Raw genomic sequence first — 20,389 nt, 5'->3', positions numbered from 1 at the left:
TTCCATCCCTCACCCCACTCCCACTCTTCCCCCATGTCCCCAAAGTTCATTGCATCATTCTTATGCCTTTGTGTCCTCATAGCTTAGTTCCCACATATCAGTGAGGACATATGATGTTTGGTTTTCCATCCTGAGTTACCTCACTTAGAATAACAGTCTTCAGTCTCATTCAGGTCACTACAAATGCTGTTAACTCATTCCTTTTAATGGCTGTGTAGTATTCCATCATATATATATTTTTTGCAGCTGTTGTAAAATGGGTTGAGTTCTTGATTTGATTCTTCATTTATTCATTGTTGGTGTATAGAAGAGCTACTGATTTGTGCACATCAATCTTGCATTCAGAAACTTTGATGAATTCTTATATCAGTTCTAGGAGATTTCTGGAGGAATCCTTAGGGTTTGCAAGGGAAACGATCATCTTGTCAGCAAACAGTGGCAGTTTGACTTCCTCTTTACCAATTTGGATGTCTTTTATTTCTTTCTATTGTTTGATTGCTCTGGCTAGGATTTCCAGTACTATGTTGAAGAGGAGTGGTGAGAGTGGGCATCCTTGTCTTGTTCCAGTTCTCAGAAGGAATGTTTTCAACTTTTTCCCATTCAGTATTTTGTTGGCTGTGGGTTTGTCATACATGGCTTTTATTACATTAAGGTCTGTCCCTTGTATGCCGATATTGCTGAGAGTTTTAATCATAAAGTGATGCCGGATTTTGTTGAATGCTTTTCCTGCATCTATTGAAATGATTATGTGATTTTTGTTTTTAATTCTGTTTATGTGGTGTATCACGTTTATTGACTTACATATGTTAAACTATCCCTGCATCCCTGGTATGAAACCCACGTGATCATGATGGATTATGTTTTTGATATGTTGTTGGATTTAGTTAGCAAGTATTTTATTAAGGATTTTAGCAGCTGTGTTCATCAAGGATATTGGTCTGTAGTTTTCCTTTTTGGTTATGTTCTTTCCTGGTTTTGGTATTAGGGGGATGCTGGCTTCATAAAATAAATTAAGGAGGGTTCTTTCTTTCTCTATCTTGAGGAATAGTTTCAAAAGAATTAGTACCAATTCTTTGAATGTTTGGTAGAATTCTGCTGTGAATCCATCTAGTCCTAGACTTTTTTTGTTGGTAATTTTTAAATTATCATTTCAATCTTGCTGCTTGTTATTAGTCTGTTCGGGGTATCTAATTCTTCCTGATTTAAGCTAGGAGGGTTGTATTTTTTCCAGGAATTTATCCATCTCTTCTAGGTCTTCTAGTTTATGTATGTAAAGGTGCTCACAGTAGCCTTGAGTGATCTTCTGTATTTCAGTGGTGTCAGTTGTAATATTTCCTGTTTTGTTTCTTAGTAAGGTTATTTGGATGTTCTCTCTTTTTCTCTTGGTTAATCATGCCAATGGTCTATCAATTTTATTTATTTTTTCAAATAACCAACATTTTGTTTCATCTTTTGCATTGTACAAAAGAAATTTTTAGTCTTCACAAAAGATTTTATTTGTTGACCCTCTTTAAATGAATTGATGCTAAAATTCTAAGGACATAAAAAAATTCAGATCTCCAATCAGTGGAACCATACTAAAATAAGAGGACTTCACACTCCAAACATTGGAAATAGAATGTGTGTGTGTGTGTGTGTGTGTACATATATATATATGGAAATATATACATGTAAATACAAAATACACACACACACACACACACACATATACATCTAACAATCTTCCACCTTGGCCTCTTGAGTAGCTGGGACTATGATCACTATCCATTGTGTTTGACTCCATGATAAACACTTTTAATTAAAATAAAATGCTTAAGCTATATATGTCATTTTATATGATTTTCTAATGCCATCAATTAAGTGACCAACTAGTGGCCCTAACATACCAGTATAGCTACAAAATTTTAGCTTCTTAGAAGTTAATGTGTCTAGTTTCCAACTGAACAGTGTATAACTTTAGATTTTTTTTTTTAAGTTTTTCAATATGGATTTTAAACTCAGTGATAACAGGTACTCATTCTGGTGACTCTCTAGAGTTTTGGGGTTTTATATATTGTAAATACTTATTGATGGAGATATAATTCATTGTCATTATAACATGCTGTGTCCATGTCTAATCTCTGTGGTTATATATATGGACACAAAATAAATACTTTGTTAAAATAGTTTCCATTTCTGAGAATAACATTAATAAAATCAATTTGAAAATATTTAAAAATACTTTATAATTCATAAAACTGTAATATTGATTTTTGATATCATATTTACATTTTTTAAACTGCAAGTAATGCTGACTCATGGATAACTGATTTGCATATGTTCTCCACATATTAACATTTGCCTGGTTAAACCAAGTGTCCCATGGGCTAAGAAAACTCTTCATGTTTCCCTTTCACTATATTTTTCATTTTTTTCTCCATATTTCTAGGCCATTGGCCCTATTTATAATCCAAGCTCGAGTATATGATTTCAGAATGTTATATGTGGACGGAGAAGGGAACAGAGAGATGGACGATCACTGCATATACATAGTTTTGCTGGTTGTTCACTGCACAAGGACACCTGGCTGCAGGGTGTGGTGTGGCTGAAATCCAGCTGATGATCCTACCACTATGTGTTCCCTAGCATAGGGCCACATCTGCCACAAGAAAGTAGTACCTTTTTCTAACATACACCCAGGTGACAAATGATCTGGGACAATTTTCATAGCTATTGCTTACTTTGTCTCATATTTGGACTGAGTTTTCAGCCCTCATTCTGGTCTTCTCCAACAAACAAGGAACCCAATTAACTTATCAAATTAACAATCCAAAATCCTTTTAATCTATGATTTTCTGGGAAATGCATTTGGATCTAATTCAGGACTGCAAGTTCCCAAAGACGTATTTCATTTACATGAAAACTAAGGAAAGTCTATGTGAACAGTAGGAGAAGATGGAATGCTGTGAGGCGCTTTTTAACCATATGGCTATTTCTTTCTGTTTATTATAGCAATAAAAGCTTCTTAAAACACCACTTTGGCATTTCTTTCTGAAAGAGAGAGTGAAGGAAAATCTACAAACTGTATTGTGATCAAACACGACCATCGGGACTAGAGAAACACGGCCAGGAGAAGGGACAGGGGAGAAAATGTTGAAGGAGAGGAAAGAAGGTTAATCCTGAGACTCACAAAAGCAAATATTTGGAAAAAGTGGAATAGAGAACTGGCTTGAGTTTACAAATGCATAAATAAACCCCAGATTTTTGTACTGACTGGAGTCGTGATACTCTTACCTCTGCAAACCCATAGGCAGTTGCTTCAGACTTTTCCAAACACTAGAAAACCTCTTGAAGAAATCACATAATGTAACGGAAAGAAGATTTATTTTCACATTTATCAGTTCTGGATTTCAAACGTGACATTTACCAAAAGTCTAACCTTGGAATGGTAAACGTTTGCGATTGAGTTTCTCTATTAATAAAGCAAATATACTTTTCTGATAGCGGTTTTGAGAAGTAAATGAGACAATGTGTGTGAAAGTAACTAGAAAGTAGCTGACATAGAGTAGATGTTCAATAAATGGCTGATTTTTCCTGTACCCAATCTTTTGGACAAAGCAAAGAAACCAAGGCACATTTGGGCCAGGCATGATGGCTCACATCTGTAATCTCAGCACTTTGGGAGGCCGAGGCGGGTGAATCAAAAGGTCAGGAGCTCGAGACCAGCCTGGCCAACATGGTGAAACCTCATCTCTACTAAAACTACAAAAAGTTAGCTGGGCCTCATGGCAGGCACCTGTAATCCTGGCTACTCAGGAGGCTGAAGCAGGAGAATCACTTGAATCCTGGAGGGGAAAGTTGCAGTAAGCCAAGATTGTGCCACTGTACTCCAGTCCCGGCGACAATGAGAGGCTCTGTCTCAAAAAGAAAAAAAAAGAAAAGAAAAGAAAAAAGAAAAGAAAAAGAGAAAAGAAACCAAGGCACATTTGAAGCTGAAGGAATATCTATTTATGTTGTTCAATGGATCAAGGTGTAGTGGTCATGGGGTGAGGAGTAGCCTCTCATTTTCAGAAGCAGAGAAGGATACTTTAAGTCCTCCACCGCGCTTACAGGTACCATGATTTAACAAGGTCTTGTGCCTTGTCCTGGGAACCTAAGCAGTCAATACTATTTTCTTGATGGGAGGGGAATACTATAGATTTCAAATTTATGACACCATGAATCTATATAATTTTTAAACTATAAACATGCACAGTCTATTTGCAAGTGGGGTAAAACTTTGTGGAATATAAAATTACCTTTATAATAAAAAATATAGCAATGTAGTTACAATAACAATAATAAAATCAGATTTACAAAAAATTTGAAAATTACTTTCTCAAATAATTGTTATAAGAGGCCTATAAATATTGTTTCCCGATGTATTTAAAATACAGTTCAGCTCATACAAATTTATATTAATAATAAAGCTTTTATTAATATGTTAATAATGTCTATATTAATAGGGCTCTTATTAATATAGATAATGTAGAGAGAACATATAGAATATATAATTCTAGATAAAATAAAGAATTCTAGATAGAATATAGAGATATAAACATCACTTCATGAAGCCCATTAGCATCCATAAAGATCTAAGATATTTAATTCATAATCCTGGTATCTTGACAGATTTATTAGTACAACATAGTTTATTTTAAAATGAAAATTAAAATATTATAGGTAAATATGTTTTCATTTTCTTGAGATAATCTTCACACACACACACCCCACATTCTCACAAATGCATCCTTAAATGTGTGATTACAAACAAATTAGGGACATTCAAATATCAGAGTAAGAAAAAAAACCTATATTGACATGGTTCACTCTCTTAGCACTAGTTACTTTTTAGGAAGTTATTATTAAAATGATTTATAAGATTTTTTAAAAAGAAATCATAGTTAATCTTTACTGATAGATTTAAAAATTGATATTTATATATCTGTTATGCCAATATTTTTGCCTCTTTTTCTGTTTTACAGTTTCAGAAACAGTATTGTATATTCTAAGACTGTGCTATCCCATATGGTAGCTGCTAGCCACATGTAGCTATTGAGCATTTAAAATGTGGCAAGGTCAAATAGAGATACACTGTAAGTGTAAAATAACACTGGATTTTGAAGACTTAATATGAAAACAAAATATGAAAATGTACAAAGTATCTAATTAGTAATTTTTATGTTGGTCACATATTAGATATGTGTATGTGTTACATAAAATATATTATTTAATTTTTTACTTTTTTTTTTTTTTTTGAGACGGAGTCTGCCTCAGTCACCCGGGCTGCAGTGCAGTGGCATGATCTCAGCTCACTGCAAGCTCTGCCTCCTGGGTTCAGGCCATTCTCCTGCCTCAGCCTCCCAAGTAGCTGGGACTACAGGTGGCCACCACCACTCCTGGCTAATATTTTTGTGTGTGAGTGTGTGTGTATTTTTAGTAGAGACAGGGTTTCACCATGTTAGCCAGGATGGTCTTGATCTCTTGACCTCGTGATTAGCCCACCTCGGCCACCCAAAGTGCTAGGATTACAGGCGTGAGCCACTGCGCTGGCCTACTTTTTTACTTTTTAAATGTAGCTGCTAGAAAATTTTAAAATGATATATGTGGCTTGCATTATATTTCTGTACTTATTGGCCTAAGATACTTCCTCAAACCATATATTATTACATTATGATACTTTATGAATTGTAGCCTGTTTTATGATTTAAAGCGTTATTTCTCTTTTTATAGACATCAGATATACAAAGGAAATGAATTCAGTGATCATTGGTCATGAGAGCATTACCAAAGTATATAGACATATATATACACACACACCAAATTATATAGACATATATATATATAGAGAGAGAGACACTAATTACTTTTGCAACAGTCAATCTTGCTTCTTTATGTCCTCTTGTTAAACATACTCAGGATGTCACCATTCACAAAGAAACCTTTTAGCCTTATTTACTTTTACACCCTAATGACCTGTCCTTAGAATTTGGAAGCAAGTAAGAACCTCTTTTCCATTTTCACTTCTTCCCCCTTTCTCCCTCCTCTACATACCTGACTGACTACTTCTATTATTTGGGGCTCTACCTTTATTCATTTTTATTCCTCCAAATGTTAAGAAATTTTCCATGCAGAAGGCATTCCCAAACGCTTGTATTGCCAAAGTTCATAAAAACGGTCAAACCTAAGATGGCAAAGACTTATGCTAATGCACTCCAATGGGCAGAAGACAGGAATGGTGGATCACAACATCCAATATGAATTGCTTCTTTATTAAAAAGATTGTTTTAGGTTTTTAGAAATCAAATTGTATTATAATTGTACCTATTTATTTATTTCATTATAAACATATATACTTATTATAGAATGTCTATAATATACAGGAAAGCAGGAAAAAAAGGCAATCAATAGCACCAAGCAGCAATAATCATTGTTAACAGTTTGCTTATACACAATATTCATAGTGAAACATAAGAGTTCACATTTTAAAAAGTTCTACTTTGGAAATTTTAGTAGAAATCACTTTTATTAAAATGAATGGTATTTGTAATTTAGCATTTCTCTAGATTTAAATGTTCACATATTTGTTTTGCTTAGAGAAAAAAAGTTTCAAATTTATTTTTAAATAGTTTGCTTCAAATGTGAGAAAATGAAATTATGCAGTTTTATTTTTTAGGTGAAGAGAAATGCAGCTTTCCTTCTAAATGTCAGAAGATACAGTACTAAAAGTTAATTGCAATAGTAGGAAATATAGTTTATGTCATGACAAAATAAAGAAGCAATGGTCAATTGCCGGAAGTAGAAAGAGGTAGAAAAAAGAGCTCTATAAAGAGCTTCAGGAGTTGCCTGGGTTACTGATGAAAAGCTCTATCTGCTCATGGGGAATTTGAATAGATGAGTGTTCCATTATTAAAAGGTGTTTAATTTTATCTTATCTACTTCTGAGGGATTTGAATTAATTAAATAAATTTTAAATTTATTTTAATTTAATTATTATCTAGCAGCTGGATAATTATTTAAATAAGCAGTACTTTTTTAACTTTACCTAACTAATATACTGTTCACCTTTATCATATTATTAATAAAATCAGAAGGCTAAATTCTGAGTAAGAAATTAAACTATATACTTTCTACAAAGTATGTTTGAAGTATTCTATAGATATAAATATGCTTGCCAAATTCAAAACTGATTGAAAACAAAATCAGTGATTCTGTTGTGCATTGTTGTACTATAACATTATATTTTAATGATATTTCTAGACATAATACTTTTGAGGTAAATTATTAAAGCTTCTATGGTAATAATAGTAGAAGCTCTTTCCAGAGAATGTTAATGAAATTATTAAATTTTACATAGTCATTACACATTTCTATTACTAATTATTACTCTACCAAAAAGGTATACTACGAAATCATAAGAAAACAGTTATTTAAAAAAGAAGCTTCATGGAAAATAAATTGAAGGTTCTTGAATTGTAAAAAAAAAAAAAAAAAAATCTAACAGAAAAGTCAATGTTGAGGTACTGGATTATATTTAATTAATCTTGATAAATATTATTTAGAAAACAAAAAAATCCATATATGCTGAATTTGTACCTTTAGATGATCAATATCACCATAAATCCTTTCATAGTAAAAATATATATATATTACAGATAAAGCTGAAAAAATGGTAAACAGGCTCATAAGAAGCCTTGGGAGCATTTGCAAAATGGCAATAGCCAAAGTGCTTGAGTTTTAATGATAAAAGTAAGAGTAAAGGGAAAATAACGTTAAGTAAGACTGTCAATGAAAACATGAATATAAATATCTTTCTACACATGAAGTGAGTCATTCAGGAAACTATCTTTATCCTTGGGCTTTGGGTAGGAAAATAAAAGCAATTCTCTTCTGAACATTGATAAATGGTGGCCTGTACTCACAAAAGACTTTGGAGACAGTGAGAAATACCAGGAAATGTGTATTCTAATGCTGCAGGTGGTGGGTGAGAGCACAGGTTCATTTAAACCCATGCTTGAGAATCCCTTCTCAGTGTCAGATGTGTATTTAAACTGATATCCACAGACATATGCATCTGTGCAGCAACAGAGTACTCTGGTAGAGATCTGAAAAAACAAAACATCCCCAACATGCATAGACTGTCAGCATTGCAAAGAAGAAGAGGAAATGTCTTTGAAAAGATCTATTCTGTACAATACTCCTGAATAATGAAAATATTCCTCATATTAATTTATTTCCATTATTACTGTCACTACTGCCTCTTATCTCCATTGCCTCTCATCTCTTTGCCTCTGGTACTACCAAAATTGACTCCTAATTGTTCTGGTTCTCTAGTACCTCTCTCCTTTCAACTATCACTCATATTGCTCTGCTGTTCCCCTAAAACTTTGACTTTTTCAGGTCTCTTCTGTTATTCAAAACCTTTAATGATGTCAAATTATCTGTAAGTTAAAGCCCAAGAATATGAATATGGTATTTAAAATGCCTGAGACTACAGAAAGTCTTACTGATCTCCCAATGCTCATGAATATTCATCTGATTCAATTGGACTGTTTGATCAACTTTTCTAAAGCAAGATCTGCAAAAACCATATATTGGCTTATGCTATTTTTCCTGCCTAGCATTATCACTCCTACTTTCAGTTCAACCACATCCAAAAACTCCTCTCTCCCATTCAGTTTCCACTGTGTCTGTGATATTTATTATGTTATATAATATATATGTCCATGAGATAGTGAAAATCATTTTAAGACATGATATTTTGATCTATCTCACTTGTTTAACAATCACACTTTTTGTATTTTTCTAATTATTAAATCTTTGAGATCAAAAAGGAAAGCTCAAACTGTCCTACATAGTAAGGAGTACAGTGTAGCTACTCAAGCATTTAAGTGATTTTATTTTATTTTATTTTATTTTATTTTATTTTATTTTTGAGATGGAATCTTGCTCTGTCACCCAGGCTGGAGTGCTGCAGCATGATCTCGGCTCACTGCAATCTCCGCCTCCTGGTTCAAGAGATTCTCCTGCCTCAGCCTCCTAAGTAGCTGGGATTACAGGCGCCTGCCACAGGGCCAGGCTAATTTTTGTACTTTTAATAGAGACAGGGTTTTGCCATGTTGTCCAGGCTGGTCTCGAGCTCCTGACCTCAGGTGGTCCGCCCGCCTTGGCCTCCCAAAGTGCTGGGATTATGGATGTGAGCCACTGTGCCCGGCACGACTTTAAGTGATTTTAAAATGTATTTCTTTTCATTGCCACGACAAAAGCAATTAGCAAGGTGTTCTGTACACAGATGTTAAAAATATGAAGAGACAAACTTCATATTTCTTATGAAAAAAATTATTTTTTCAAATGAAAAATTTTTTTAAAAAGTAGTTATTCACAAAGGAGATCATTGGTAGAATGAACACCCAGTGCACAGTCCTTTGTTCCTAGGTACAGACAGCAGACTCTTGCTATCTAATTTCAATAAAAAATGGTTTATCAGAGGGTGTTAGGAAGCTCTAGTAGGGTCATAAAACTAGAATTCAATACTATAGAGCAAGAAAATACAGTAGCTAGCGGAAATGCCCACTCACAACACAGAGCTCTTCTAAAGGAAACCTCACCCCTGCTGCTGTGTGCCACTCATCAAGTGTGATACAGGGGATGAACTTTAGAACCACCATGCTCATCACCATGCTCATCACCATGCTTGCAAGGAGAGCGGCTCCTGACTTCTTCCAAATACTGTAGAGAAATACACACTGGGCAGAATGGAGGCCACAATCAAAATTAAAACTTTTACAAAGGATTCTAGAATATGTAGTCTTTAGTTGTTTTTAGCTTTCACAGGTTGGTTAGAAGTGTTTGGAAGGGGCATTCAGCCATATAATGTACAGTATTCATCATTCGCCAAAATTTTTTCTTACGGTTGTATTAATAAGAACAATATGCATGATGACAAACTTAAGAAGGAGGGAGATTATACTTCAATTACATTTATCAGTGATCATTCCATTTCTTATACCCCATGTAGTAGAAAGCTTGCTGCATGCATAGTGAGAATTAAACATGATGACCAAAACTGAAAATTAGTTGATAGATTCTACAAATCTTTTACTCCTGGTGATTCACTGAAGAGAACAGACTTCCTTTAACTATTGTTGTCCTTAATGCCGTGCTAATGTTTTCCTTATTTAACCTCACCTTAAATCCAAATTGCCTTTATTCTTCCTGGATTGTGAGTTTAAGACAGTATAGCCTTTCAGCATTATTAATGGTTGATTTATTGCAAGGATGCAATTCTGTAAAATGTCTCAAAGGTAGCAAAGCAAAGCAACACATTGTGTTTTAATCAGGAAATTTATCAATAAATGTATTAAGATATTTTAAGATTGAATTAATGATAGCATTTTCCTCAAACAGAGAAAATTAATGCTAAGTGTTAATACAACCCATATGTACTGACCAGCAAAGAGTTAAATTTTCTTTTGGAAGAAAAAAGTCATAACTTTGGTCTAAGGGTAAACACTGACATCAAAATATTCATTAACTCATCAACAATATTTTCAAGGGCTTGTAAATTCTAGATACTTGTTGGGTACTAAAAAATAAGATGGTCTTATTCCAAAGAAACTGTAAGTCTAGTGGAAAAACTGACCCTTAAACTATTAATTATGACATAGCACAATGAGTGTTAAGATAGTACAAGGAAAGCCAGGCATGGTGGCATGTGCCTTTAGTCTCAGCTACTCGAATGGCTGAGGTGGAATGATCACTTGAGCCCACGAGTTTGAGTCCAGCCTGGGCAATATAATAAGACCTTGTCCCCCCGCCCCCCGTCCCCCACCAGAAAAAAAAAAAAAGGTGATTAACAAAATAAGATAGGACAGGAGTTAGAAAACTTTACACCATGGACCAAATCTGACCCAAGGCCCATTTTTTTTTTTTTTTATATAACACTACAACTAAGGATGATTCTTACATTGTTAAAGGCTTTAAAAAGAAGAAGGGGGTGGATATGTAACAGAGGCACTATATGACCTATAAAGCTAATATTTAGTATCTGCTCTTTAGCAGAAAAAGTTTGTTGACCCTCATAGAGACAAAGAGGCATCTCTGCAAGCAAACAAAGAGCAACAGAATCTCAACTGGTCCAGAAAACATTATCTTAACAATAGTAAATGTCCTGAAATGAGGGGCAAGTAACTTCTCCAGGAAGAGGTAACAATACATGTAAAAGGCCTCAATGGCGATAGTGACATAGAAGAACTAATAAAAGTCCAGGTTGGCAGAAACACGAACGAAAAAGGAGAAGAATTATTAAAATTAAAGCTTTGAGATATAGGTATGACCTAGATATAAATGGCCTTTCAAACTATATTAAGGATTTTGCATTTTACCTGAATAACAATGAGAGGACATTAACTATTTCTAAGTGGGTGAATAACAAGAAAAACTTTAAAACTGATGATCATAGCTAACAATATCGGAAAAAGGGAGTCAGAAACAGAAGAGATTAGTAACAAACAGGGCTTTAAAGTATGTGACAGAAAATTCTAGTATTAGGTAAGAAAATAAGCAAACAGACACATTATAGTAAAACTTCTTTAAGCGAAAGACAAGGAGAAAATATTGAAACCAGCAAGCAAAAGCCTTGTCACTTATAAGTGAATCCCAAAAAGATTAACAGCTGTCTTCTCATCAGAAACAATAATAGAAGCCAGAAGAAAGTGGGATTGCATTTTTAAAATATACAAAATAACCCAATTTCAACTTCAAATCCTATACCCTGCAAAGCTGTCTTTCAAAAGTAAAGGAGAAATGAAGAAATTCTCAGTAAAAGAAAACCTGGCAGTATTTGTTACTAGCATATACTCCCTCAAAGAAATACTAAAAAAAGTTCTTCAGTCTGCAAACAAGCATCCTCACATAAAATTTGAATCCACATGAAAAATCAAAAAGTACCACTAAAGGTAAATATGCAATTATAAAAGGAAAGATAAATACATATTTCTTATCCATTCTTCTCTTACTCATAAAGAGTGACTGTGTGAAATAATATGTGTATAATGTTGTTGGATATATAACATATAGAAATATAATATATTTGGCAATAGCAGCATAAGAAAGCAGGTGGGAGAAAACTGATACTGAACTAAGGAAAGCATATCAGATGGCAACTTGAGTCCACAGGAACAAATAAAAAGGACTACAAATGGTAAATAAGATGTCTAATATAATGAACACTATAAATATATATTTGATTTCTTTTTTCTCTGTTTTTGAGACATAACTTTATATATTGTTGAATTTGTAACATACATAGCTGCAATCTGTATAATAACAATAACATATAAAGGAGGAAATGGAAGTAGAGCTATATAAGAGTCATATTTAAAACTGGAATAAAGTTAGTAAAAATCTGAAGTAGATTCTGCTGAATTGAAATGTATATGGTAAGCCCTAAAGCAACCATAAAAAATAACAAATATGGTGAAAAATTATTAAAAGAATGCTACACTAGAAAATATTGTCCAACACAAAAGAGACCAGTGAAGGATGAATGAAGGAACAAAAAGGCATCAGCATCACACGTACTTGAATCACTGGCACCTCGAGGTATCAAACTGGTTCTGGGATGCTCAAAGAGTGCCTCATAGGACTAAGACTTTTGATTCCCTGCAGAGTAAATTGAACTGGAAGAGACTGATGTCAAAAGGTTGAAGGGATGTAGAGCCTATGTATTTTGTGACTGAAATACTCCACTTTTGGTTTGAGATAACTAGATATAATTTTGACTATTATTATTGTTACTATTATGATTTTCACATATTTTATCTTTCTGCACTAAATTTGTTGATGTAATTTTTTTAGTTTTTCCAATTATCATGCTTGCTATATCAAATCCTACCTGGAGAAAGATGGGGGCATACTGACATTAGCAAGAAAACAACAAAATATGCATAAATAGTTAAATGTTTGCCAAGTCAGTTTACCATTTTTTATTGTATTCATGATACACATGGGAACGAGCTGATTAGTGACCTAAGCTGGTTGTCACTTTCAAGTCAGCCACATCTTGAAAGAATAACAACTGGGAAGACTTTAGTTGATGTGATATAAACTAGACACACCCAAATGATAAGCAACACTGTACATATTCACTACAATAAGGTTCCCTTAGCATATGAAGCAAAAGTAGGAAGACTTAAGAAGTTAACAAAGCAAATAGAGTCAGATACAAGCTTTACTTATTTCATTGATTGCCAAGGATTAATCCTAAACTCTTTTGAATAATTAACTAAATCCCTCTGAAAGTCTATCTACTATACATATTTAAAATAAGATCAAAACACACATAATTATGCTTTGGAAATCATACTACTGCTAATTTTCAACCCAGATAATAAAAGTGTAATTTGAGCTACATTCTCTACATTCTCTGATAAAAATTCAAACTAAATCTTGAGTAAACAGTCAGGAAGTATTATAATCCAATTCTTCTCTTTGATATATCAAGTTTGTCACTACCATAAAAGAAAATTAGATGAATTTGACAGGGTTTATTCTTCACATAGGTATATTTATTTATAAAAACTACAGTCTTTCAGAACCCATAGGGCTTTGATGATTATCAGATGAAACTGTCATTCTTCTCTAAAGAAGATAAATATTTTCTAAAACTATGAAAGTACCACACATTTATATGTTTGGGAATAGGTGAGAAAACAATATTATTTTGACTTATTCAATAGACTCACAGACTGTCCAATGCAACTGGTAGTTTAACAAACACCACCATTTATTTTTCAAGATACTTACCAAAAAACTTGAATTCAATATTAGTCTAGGAAACAGTATGTTAACTTTCTCAGTATCTTTTTAGCTCTTTGATGCAAAATTTTAGTATTTTTGATTGATATTTTAGATCAAAAGAGAGATTATTATCATTAGTAATCAAATATATTAAAACACATAATCATTCTCCCCTTTCCAAATTTCATATTCTTTTGGATCACCTAATTTAAAACATCTTTATGATGGTCTCTTTCCTCCTTTGTAATCAACTCAAAAATATTAATATAATGATAGATTGGCAAGGATTGGATATTATATTTTTATTAAAAGCCTGGAAGAGAGGCAAGGATCAAAATTTGATATTTCTGATACAAAGTGGAAAACCTGTGACAAAACTGTGACAAATCCAAAACAACCATAAAAAATAAAGCAACCATATAAATAACAAATATGGTGAAAAAATATTAAAAGAATTAATATGCTATGTTAGAAAATATTGTCCAAAACAAAAGAGAGCAGTGAAGGATGAATGAAGGAACAAAAAGGCATCACCATCACAGGTACTTGAATCACTGGCACCTCGAGGTATCAAACTGGTTCTGAGATGCTCATCTGTTTCTATGTAATGAACATGGGGAATTTAGAAATATTCAATTCCCGATTTTTTACAAGTCAGTTTACTACTTGCCTTCTATTTGTACTTTTAGTTTAAAAAAAATGCCATTTATAACTAATCAGGAAAAATATGTCATAAACAAAAGCATCATATTACAAATATTCAAATTTATGAGCAAAAATAGTTATTTGACTAAACATGGATTAAATGCTACATCTCAAAAACATGATAAATAAAATATAAATGCAAGCAGTAGAAGGAAATTTGGAACAAATATGAGAAATGTTTTAGATTCTCACCAAATTTAAGTGGTTTATTAGAGTATCCCTGTTTTTGAAAGATAAACTTCCCCTAATTATATTTACTTTTTTTCAGTAAAAGAACTCTTGGTGTGCTGAACCTCATTTTCCTATGTTACAGTGTTTCCTTCAAAGGATACCTTAGCCAGATTTCATAAATACTCTGCCATGTTTTTATAGTTGCTGCCCAGAATTTACCAATTAGATTCATTTGTTTTAGAATTTTAATCTCAAACTTAAATTAAAAGTGTCCCTCACTATAATTGTGGCTTTGCAGACTTGGGGTAGAAATATTTCTTTCAAACACTTCCTCTTCCATTATAATGTAAGTTCTGGCTCCTTCACTGGCTGTGAGGAAAGAGACGCGAGGTTACCATCCTCTCTCTGTTATCTGTGGCTGTCTCTCATGAAGCAATTGTGTTTCCTTACCAAAAGAGACCTAAAGCTCTGGCCCATCCTACCACAGTTCCTCTTGGGTTGGCAACCCTTGTTAAATTGGCTTTCATAGATGGACAAATCATGCAAAATGGCTCAATACCACCTACACTTTTTGTGTACACATAATCCAGGAAATCCGTGCATCCTTGCTATGCTGAATATTGAAAATGTAGGTGCTTCACTGCTACTTTCTCTTATCTAGGCCTCACTCATTCTCCATAATTATTTTTTTCCATGGCTAATATGTGTAGCACAAGTACAGATTAGCAAACTTGCTGCTTAAATAGTTATCCACCCAGGAAAAAGGAAAAGAAAAAAATGGTTTTTTCCCTTTTCTCTCGTGTGAGTGGCTATACCCTCTAGTATTTCTCCTTTTCAGTTTGGCCCTTATAGTAACCGTCAGGGTGGGGCAAGAGGGGAACAGTTATAGGGAGTAGAGAGAGATGTTAAAGTAAGGTTAGTCCTGAGGCCACTCTTCAAGCCAGTACAGTATCACTTTTAATAAAAAGCAAGAAATAATCTAAATGCCCAATTCAAATGTTATTATCAAATAAATTAGAGAATATTTATATGAAGAAATATTGTATAAAATGTTACAACTATGAAGAATTTCAATTCCAATAATATAACAGAATGCAAACAAAATGATCCAAAATTGCATTAAACTCACCATGACCTGGAGGAAATTTTTTCCATTTAAGGAGTGCAATTAGCTCATATATGGATAAAGTAGGCCATTCCTCATAATAAGGACACATATGGATTAATTTCAACTTTTGCATATTTTCAATTTTTATTTTTTCCTGAAATAGAATGTCATTATCAAATTTTTAATAATAGGCCATTTAAAATCAAAGAAATAGCAAATAGATAAATGGTGAGAGAAGTAAAATAAAGGCCATATGAATAAAAGTTAGTATAAGATACATTTGAATTTTATCAGAGCATCACTCTGTGGCCATATAGACATATTAAAATATTAATCTTCAGATATACTTACTAAAATTATATTTGCTCACCTTTCATTATATATTATACTTCTATAAATGTTTTAGGAGTTTTTTAAAACCCTGTCATAGTCAAGATTAAACTGAAAAGTTGTGTTTGATAAAATCAAGTAACTGGTACTGATATTTGGGAAATAAAAACAAAACATACAGAATTTTTTGTTAAAGCCAGCCACTCTGAAAATCAAAACAAATGAACATTAAGGATTTAGAATAATGTTGAGTTCTGAGAGAATTACCTGCACTACTGACACTGGGCCCACTAAATCACAAGAAATCCCCACCATTGGAGACCCAAGAAGATGGGTGTCTTCTCAACTCCACTCCACATGAGCACTGAACCATGGCTTACACCAGCTTTCTGCAGGACCTGCATCTGGCTTAAGCTCATTTTTAAAAAGATGAAACAGCAGAATCATGGAAACCTTTCAACCCATTATTTTTTGTTTATTTATTTTTGAGATGGAGTTTCACTCTTGTTGCCCAGGCTGGAGTGCAATGGTGCGATCTCGCCTCACCGCAAACTCCACTTCCCGGATTCAAGCAATTCTTCTGCCTCAGCCTCCTCAGTTGCTGGTATTACAGGCATGCACCATCACATCCGGCTAATTTTATATTTTTAGTAGAGACAGGGTTTCCCCATGTTGGTCGGGCTGGTCTCCAATCCCTACCTCAGGTGATCTGCCTGCCTCGGTCTCCTGAAGTGCTGGGATTACAGGGATGTGCCACCACACTCAGCTAATTTTGTCTTTTTAGTAGAGATGGGGTTTCTCCATGTCGGTCAGGCTGGTCTCAAGCTCTCTACCTCAGGTGATCCACCTGCCTCGGCCTCCCAAAGTACTGGGATTACAGGCATGAGCCACCGCCCCCAGCCTCAATTCCATTATTTATACAAACTTCCTCTGCTATCCAAAGTAGGAGAAATAGGAGTCAAGAAAAAATTTGGATTTGATTAGAAGAGAATAAATTATTAAACTTTAGGTAAATGAGTATCTTAAAGCTGCAGAATTAAGGAATCAGAGTAAGTTGTTATCACTTATTCATCCAGCTCTGAGTTTGATGTTTGTTGTAATTATGAAATATCATGCCAATCCCATTCAAGTATTTTTCCTCCTTAAGTAGACTATAGAGACAGGGAAAGCAGCAGTACTATTATCCGTCTTATTATTCTAGTATTCTTAGCATATGACATGTTGTGAACATGCAAAACACATATTTGTTGACTGAATGAATGAGTTTGAAATTAATGAAAAGCCAAAGGGTATTCTAAAATTACCTAAAATATATTCATTGAGACCTTTGTTTACACTTTACCTATCACCAGCACTCTTAAGTGATTTTCGTCAAATAAATCACCTTTTTAATGTCTCTAGCTTAAGTTAAAGTTAAAAATAAAACAGATAATGGATATCTTTGTCTACAGAAGCAAAATACAGCTTGAGTTTATGCCCAATTTCTGTTTATATATAATATTAGATATCATACCTCCTTTATCTTTGCATACCCCTTTGCTGGGATTTTAAGAATTTCACAATCATCTTCTGTCACCACTGAGAACATCTGTGTTCCCGATTCAATCTGAGGTATAACTTCCAGAGTTCCAAAGGTACTCCATTTGCTAAGCTGTAAAAATACCAGAGACAATTTAATGTTTATTACCACTCACCAACATAAAAATGCCAGTGAAGGATTGGATTGTAGGTCAAGCTTTCATTCAATGAAAGAGGAGATTCTAAACTGTCTTTGCATGGATGGCTCCTACTACTTCTGCTCAATGTCACTTCCCAAGGCAAGAGAAATGGTCATTCTTTTCACCGACATGAAGAAAATAACATTAAAAATCTTCTGTTTTATTCAGTGATTTAAAGTGCCTATTACAGCGCTTGGAATATAGCAGCCATTCAATACATAGTAGTTGAAAGAATGAAGAAATATTGTACACTTATATATATGATCTTCTGTTTGTTTTATTATCACATGTTGGTAGTATTCAGTAATAAAAAAATGAATAAAATGTTAAACAGTATATAAACCATTAATATATACTTATGGATGATTGCTTAATTTAATATGTAAATGATAAATATTAGGCATGGAAAAATGTTACTACTAGAATACATGTCATGAGTTACTAGGTTATAATGATATTACATACAGTTACATAGAAAACCTATATTTATATTTACCCAGGAAAAGTGGAGGGCATGTGAAGGATAAGGAGCATATTTTTTATGAGAGGCTAAGGAGCTTCTTAGAGAAAACATCACGTCAATATGCCTATCTAAGATGATATGGGAAAACTTCCATTTTTCTACTTCAAAACCATAGACTATTTTTCTTTTTAACTAAATGCATATCTGAGCTTGAATCTGCAAGTCCAAATTCATAGAGGAAATTTAAAATGTGAAACAGTCACAGCTGAGGCCAAAGTGGGCCACAGTCCTATCAAACCAGAATAAGGTCCCAAAGAACCGAGTTCTGAGGCTTGTTGTACATGTAGGAACAGGAGATGGGACTCAGAGCCATGAAAGGCCAGAGACTGGAATTGCGCCTCCTTGCCTAAAGTCTAGGAACTTGGAGGATTACCCCAGTTGTGAAGTGGGGACAGGAAGAACTACATCCAGTACTTTAGAAAGCCACATAAAAGCTGGCTATCTAGCCGTGAAAGTGGACAGAATTGTTAGAAAATCAAGAACCTAGGTTTGCAGCTTGAATGAGTACAGAGCATACACTTATGCACAGTAGAAGACCCAAAGCTGAAAAATGAATAAAATGCCTGGTACACAACTAGTAAAAATCCTAGGATCCAGGAAGGTATTATACAAACTTAGCCTTATGTACAAATTCAGAGAGAAAGGAACTCCCACAGAGAGCAACACTTGCTGATGACAAAATCATAGTAAAAATAATTACAAGACACACAAATAAATAAACCCCTACAAAGGGAAGTCCTTGAAGGAGAAAAAAGTTGAGCAACCTAAAAGAAACTACAAACATTTAAAATTATGTAAACTATAAAAATCAGAACATGACATGATGGAAGCAAAAAGAGGTATTTTGGAAAAGAACAAAATAGAACTTTTGTAAATAATGGTCACAAAAATTTGTAGATTAAAGATAATTTTCAAAAGAATTCATTACATGGATAATATATAAGAAAATAATCTGGAATAAAATATAGAAGAAATGGAAATAAGAAGGGGGTTGTAATAGCTATAGAAGATAGATGGAGACCATTTAGCATATATCTAATAGAAATTCTAGAAGAAACTGAAAAGAATGGGAAAACGGTGATGCATAAGTGATAATGGCTGCAAGTTTTCCAGAGCTGAGAGAATAAGTGAGTCGTCCAAAGCAAGCAACACACAAAACTGAAAGATGAATTTGCTTTTGTATTCCTGCTCAGGATTTGGCATATTCTCCTAATCTTTCTCCTCTACTTGATCTCCTAGTTACAATCACATTAGCTCTCAATAATTTCAAGCAGATATTGTCCACTTACATATTTTTCAATTTATCTATTGTTTTAGGGAATTGTTTGGAATTACCTAATAAGTCATTATAAAAGCAAAACTATTCTATGACTTTGAACAATATTCTTAAGGATTTCTTTCTCAATTAATTAAAAAATATCATCAGAGTCCCTAATATTAATAATTAGGAAATTATAAAACTTCCAATGCCCCTTACATATCCACTTATTTTAGTCAAATGATTTTTTAAAGTATTAATACTTATAATTTCTTTTATGATTTCAATATTTTATTTTATTTATTTTTTATTATACTTTAAGTTCTAGGGTACATGTGAGCAATGTGCAGGTTTGTTACATATGTATACCTGTGCCATGTTGGTGTGCTGCACCCATAAATATGTCAATTACATTAGGTATATCTCCTAATGCTAACCCTTCCCCCTCCCCCGACCCCACAACAGGCCCCAGTGTGTGATGTTCCCCTTTCTGTGTCCAAGTGTTCTCACTGTTCAATTCCCACCTATGAGTGACAACATGTGGTGTTCAGTTTTCTGTTCTTGTGATAGTTTGCTGAGAATGATGGTTTTCAGCTGCATCCATGTCCCTACAAAGGACATGAACTTATCCTTTTTTAAGGCTGCATTGTATTCCATGGTGTATATGTGCCACATTTTCTTAATCCAGTCTGTCATTGGTGGACATTTGGGTTGGTTCAAAGTCTTTGCTATTGTGAATAGTGCCACAATAAACATAC

General features: G+C 33.7%; 1 protein-coding gene across 1 annotated transcript in view; it reads right to left on the bottom strand.

The window, feature by feature from the left end:
* CNBD1 (cyclic nucleotide binding domain containing 1) overlaps positions 1 to 20,389 on the bottom strand; it is a 517,073-nt gene that overhangs the window by 69,655 nt on the left and 427,029 nt on the right. The window contains exons 7-8 of the mRNA XM_011998293.1: positions 17,646 to 17,783; positions 15,824 to 15,956 (exon numbers count right to left, since the gene is read on the bottom strand). Coding sequence (XP_011853683.1) covers positions 15,824 to 15,956; positions 17,646 to 17,783 — 271 coding nt within the window. The remainder of the gene's footprint in view (positions 1 to 15,823; positions 15,957 to 17,645; positions 17,784 to 20,389) is intronic.

This window comes from Mandrillus leucophaeus, unplaced genomic scaffold (genome assembly GCF_000951045.1).
Source record: "Mandrillus leucophaeus isolate KB7577 unplaced genomic scaffold, Mleu.le_1.0 Scaffold1155, whole genome shotgun sequence".
Classification (NCBI taxonomy): Eukaryota; Metazoa; Chordata; class Mammalia; order Primates; family Cercopithecidae; genus Mandrillus; species Mandrillus leucophaeus.
This window is presented reverse-complemented; position numbering and strand designations above follow the sequence as displayed.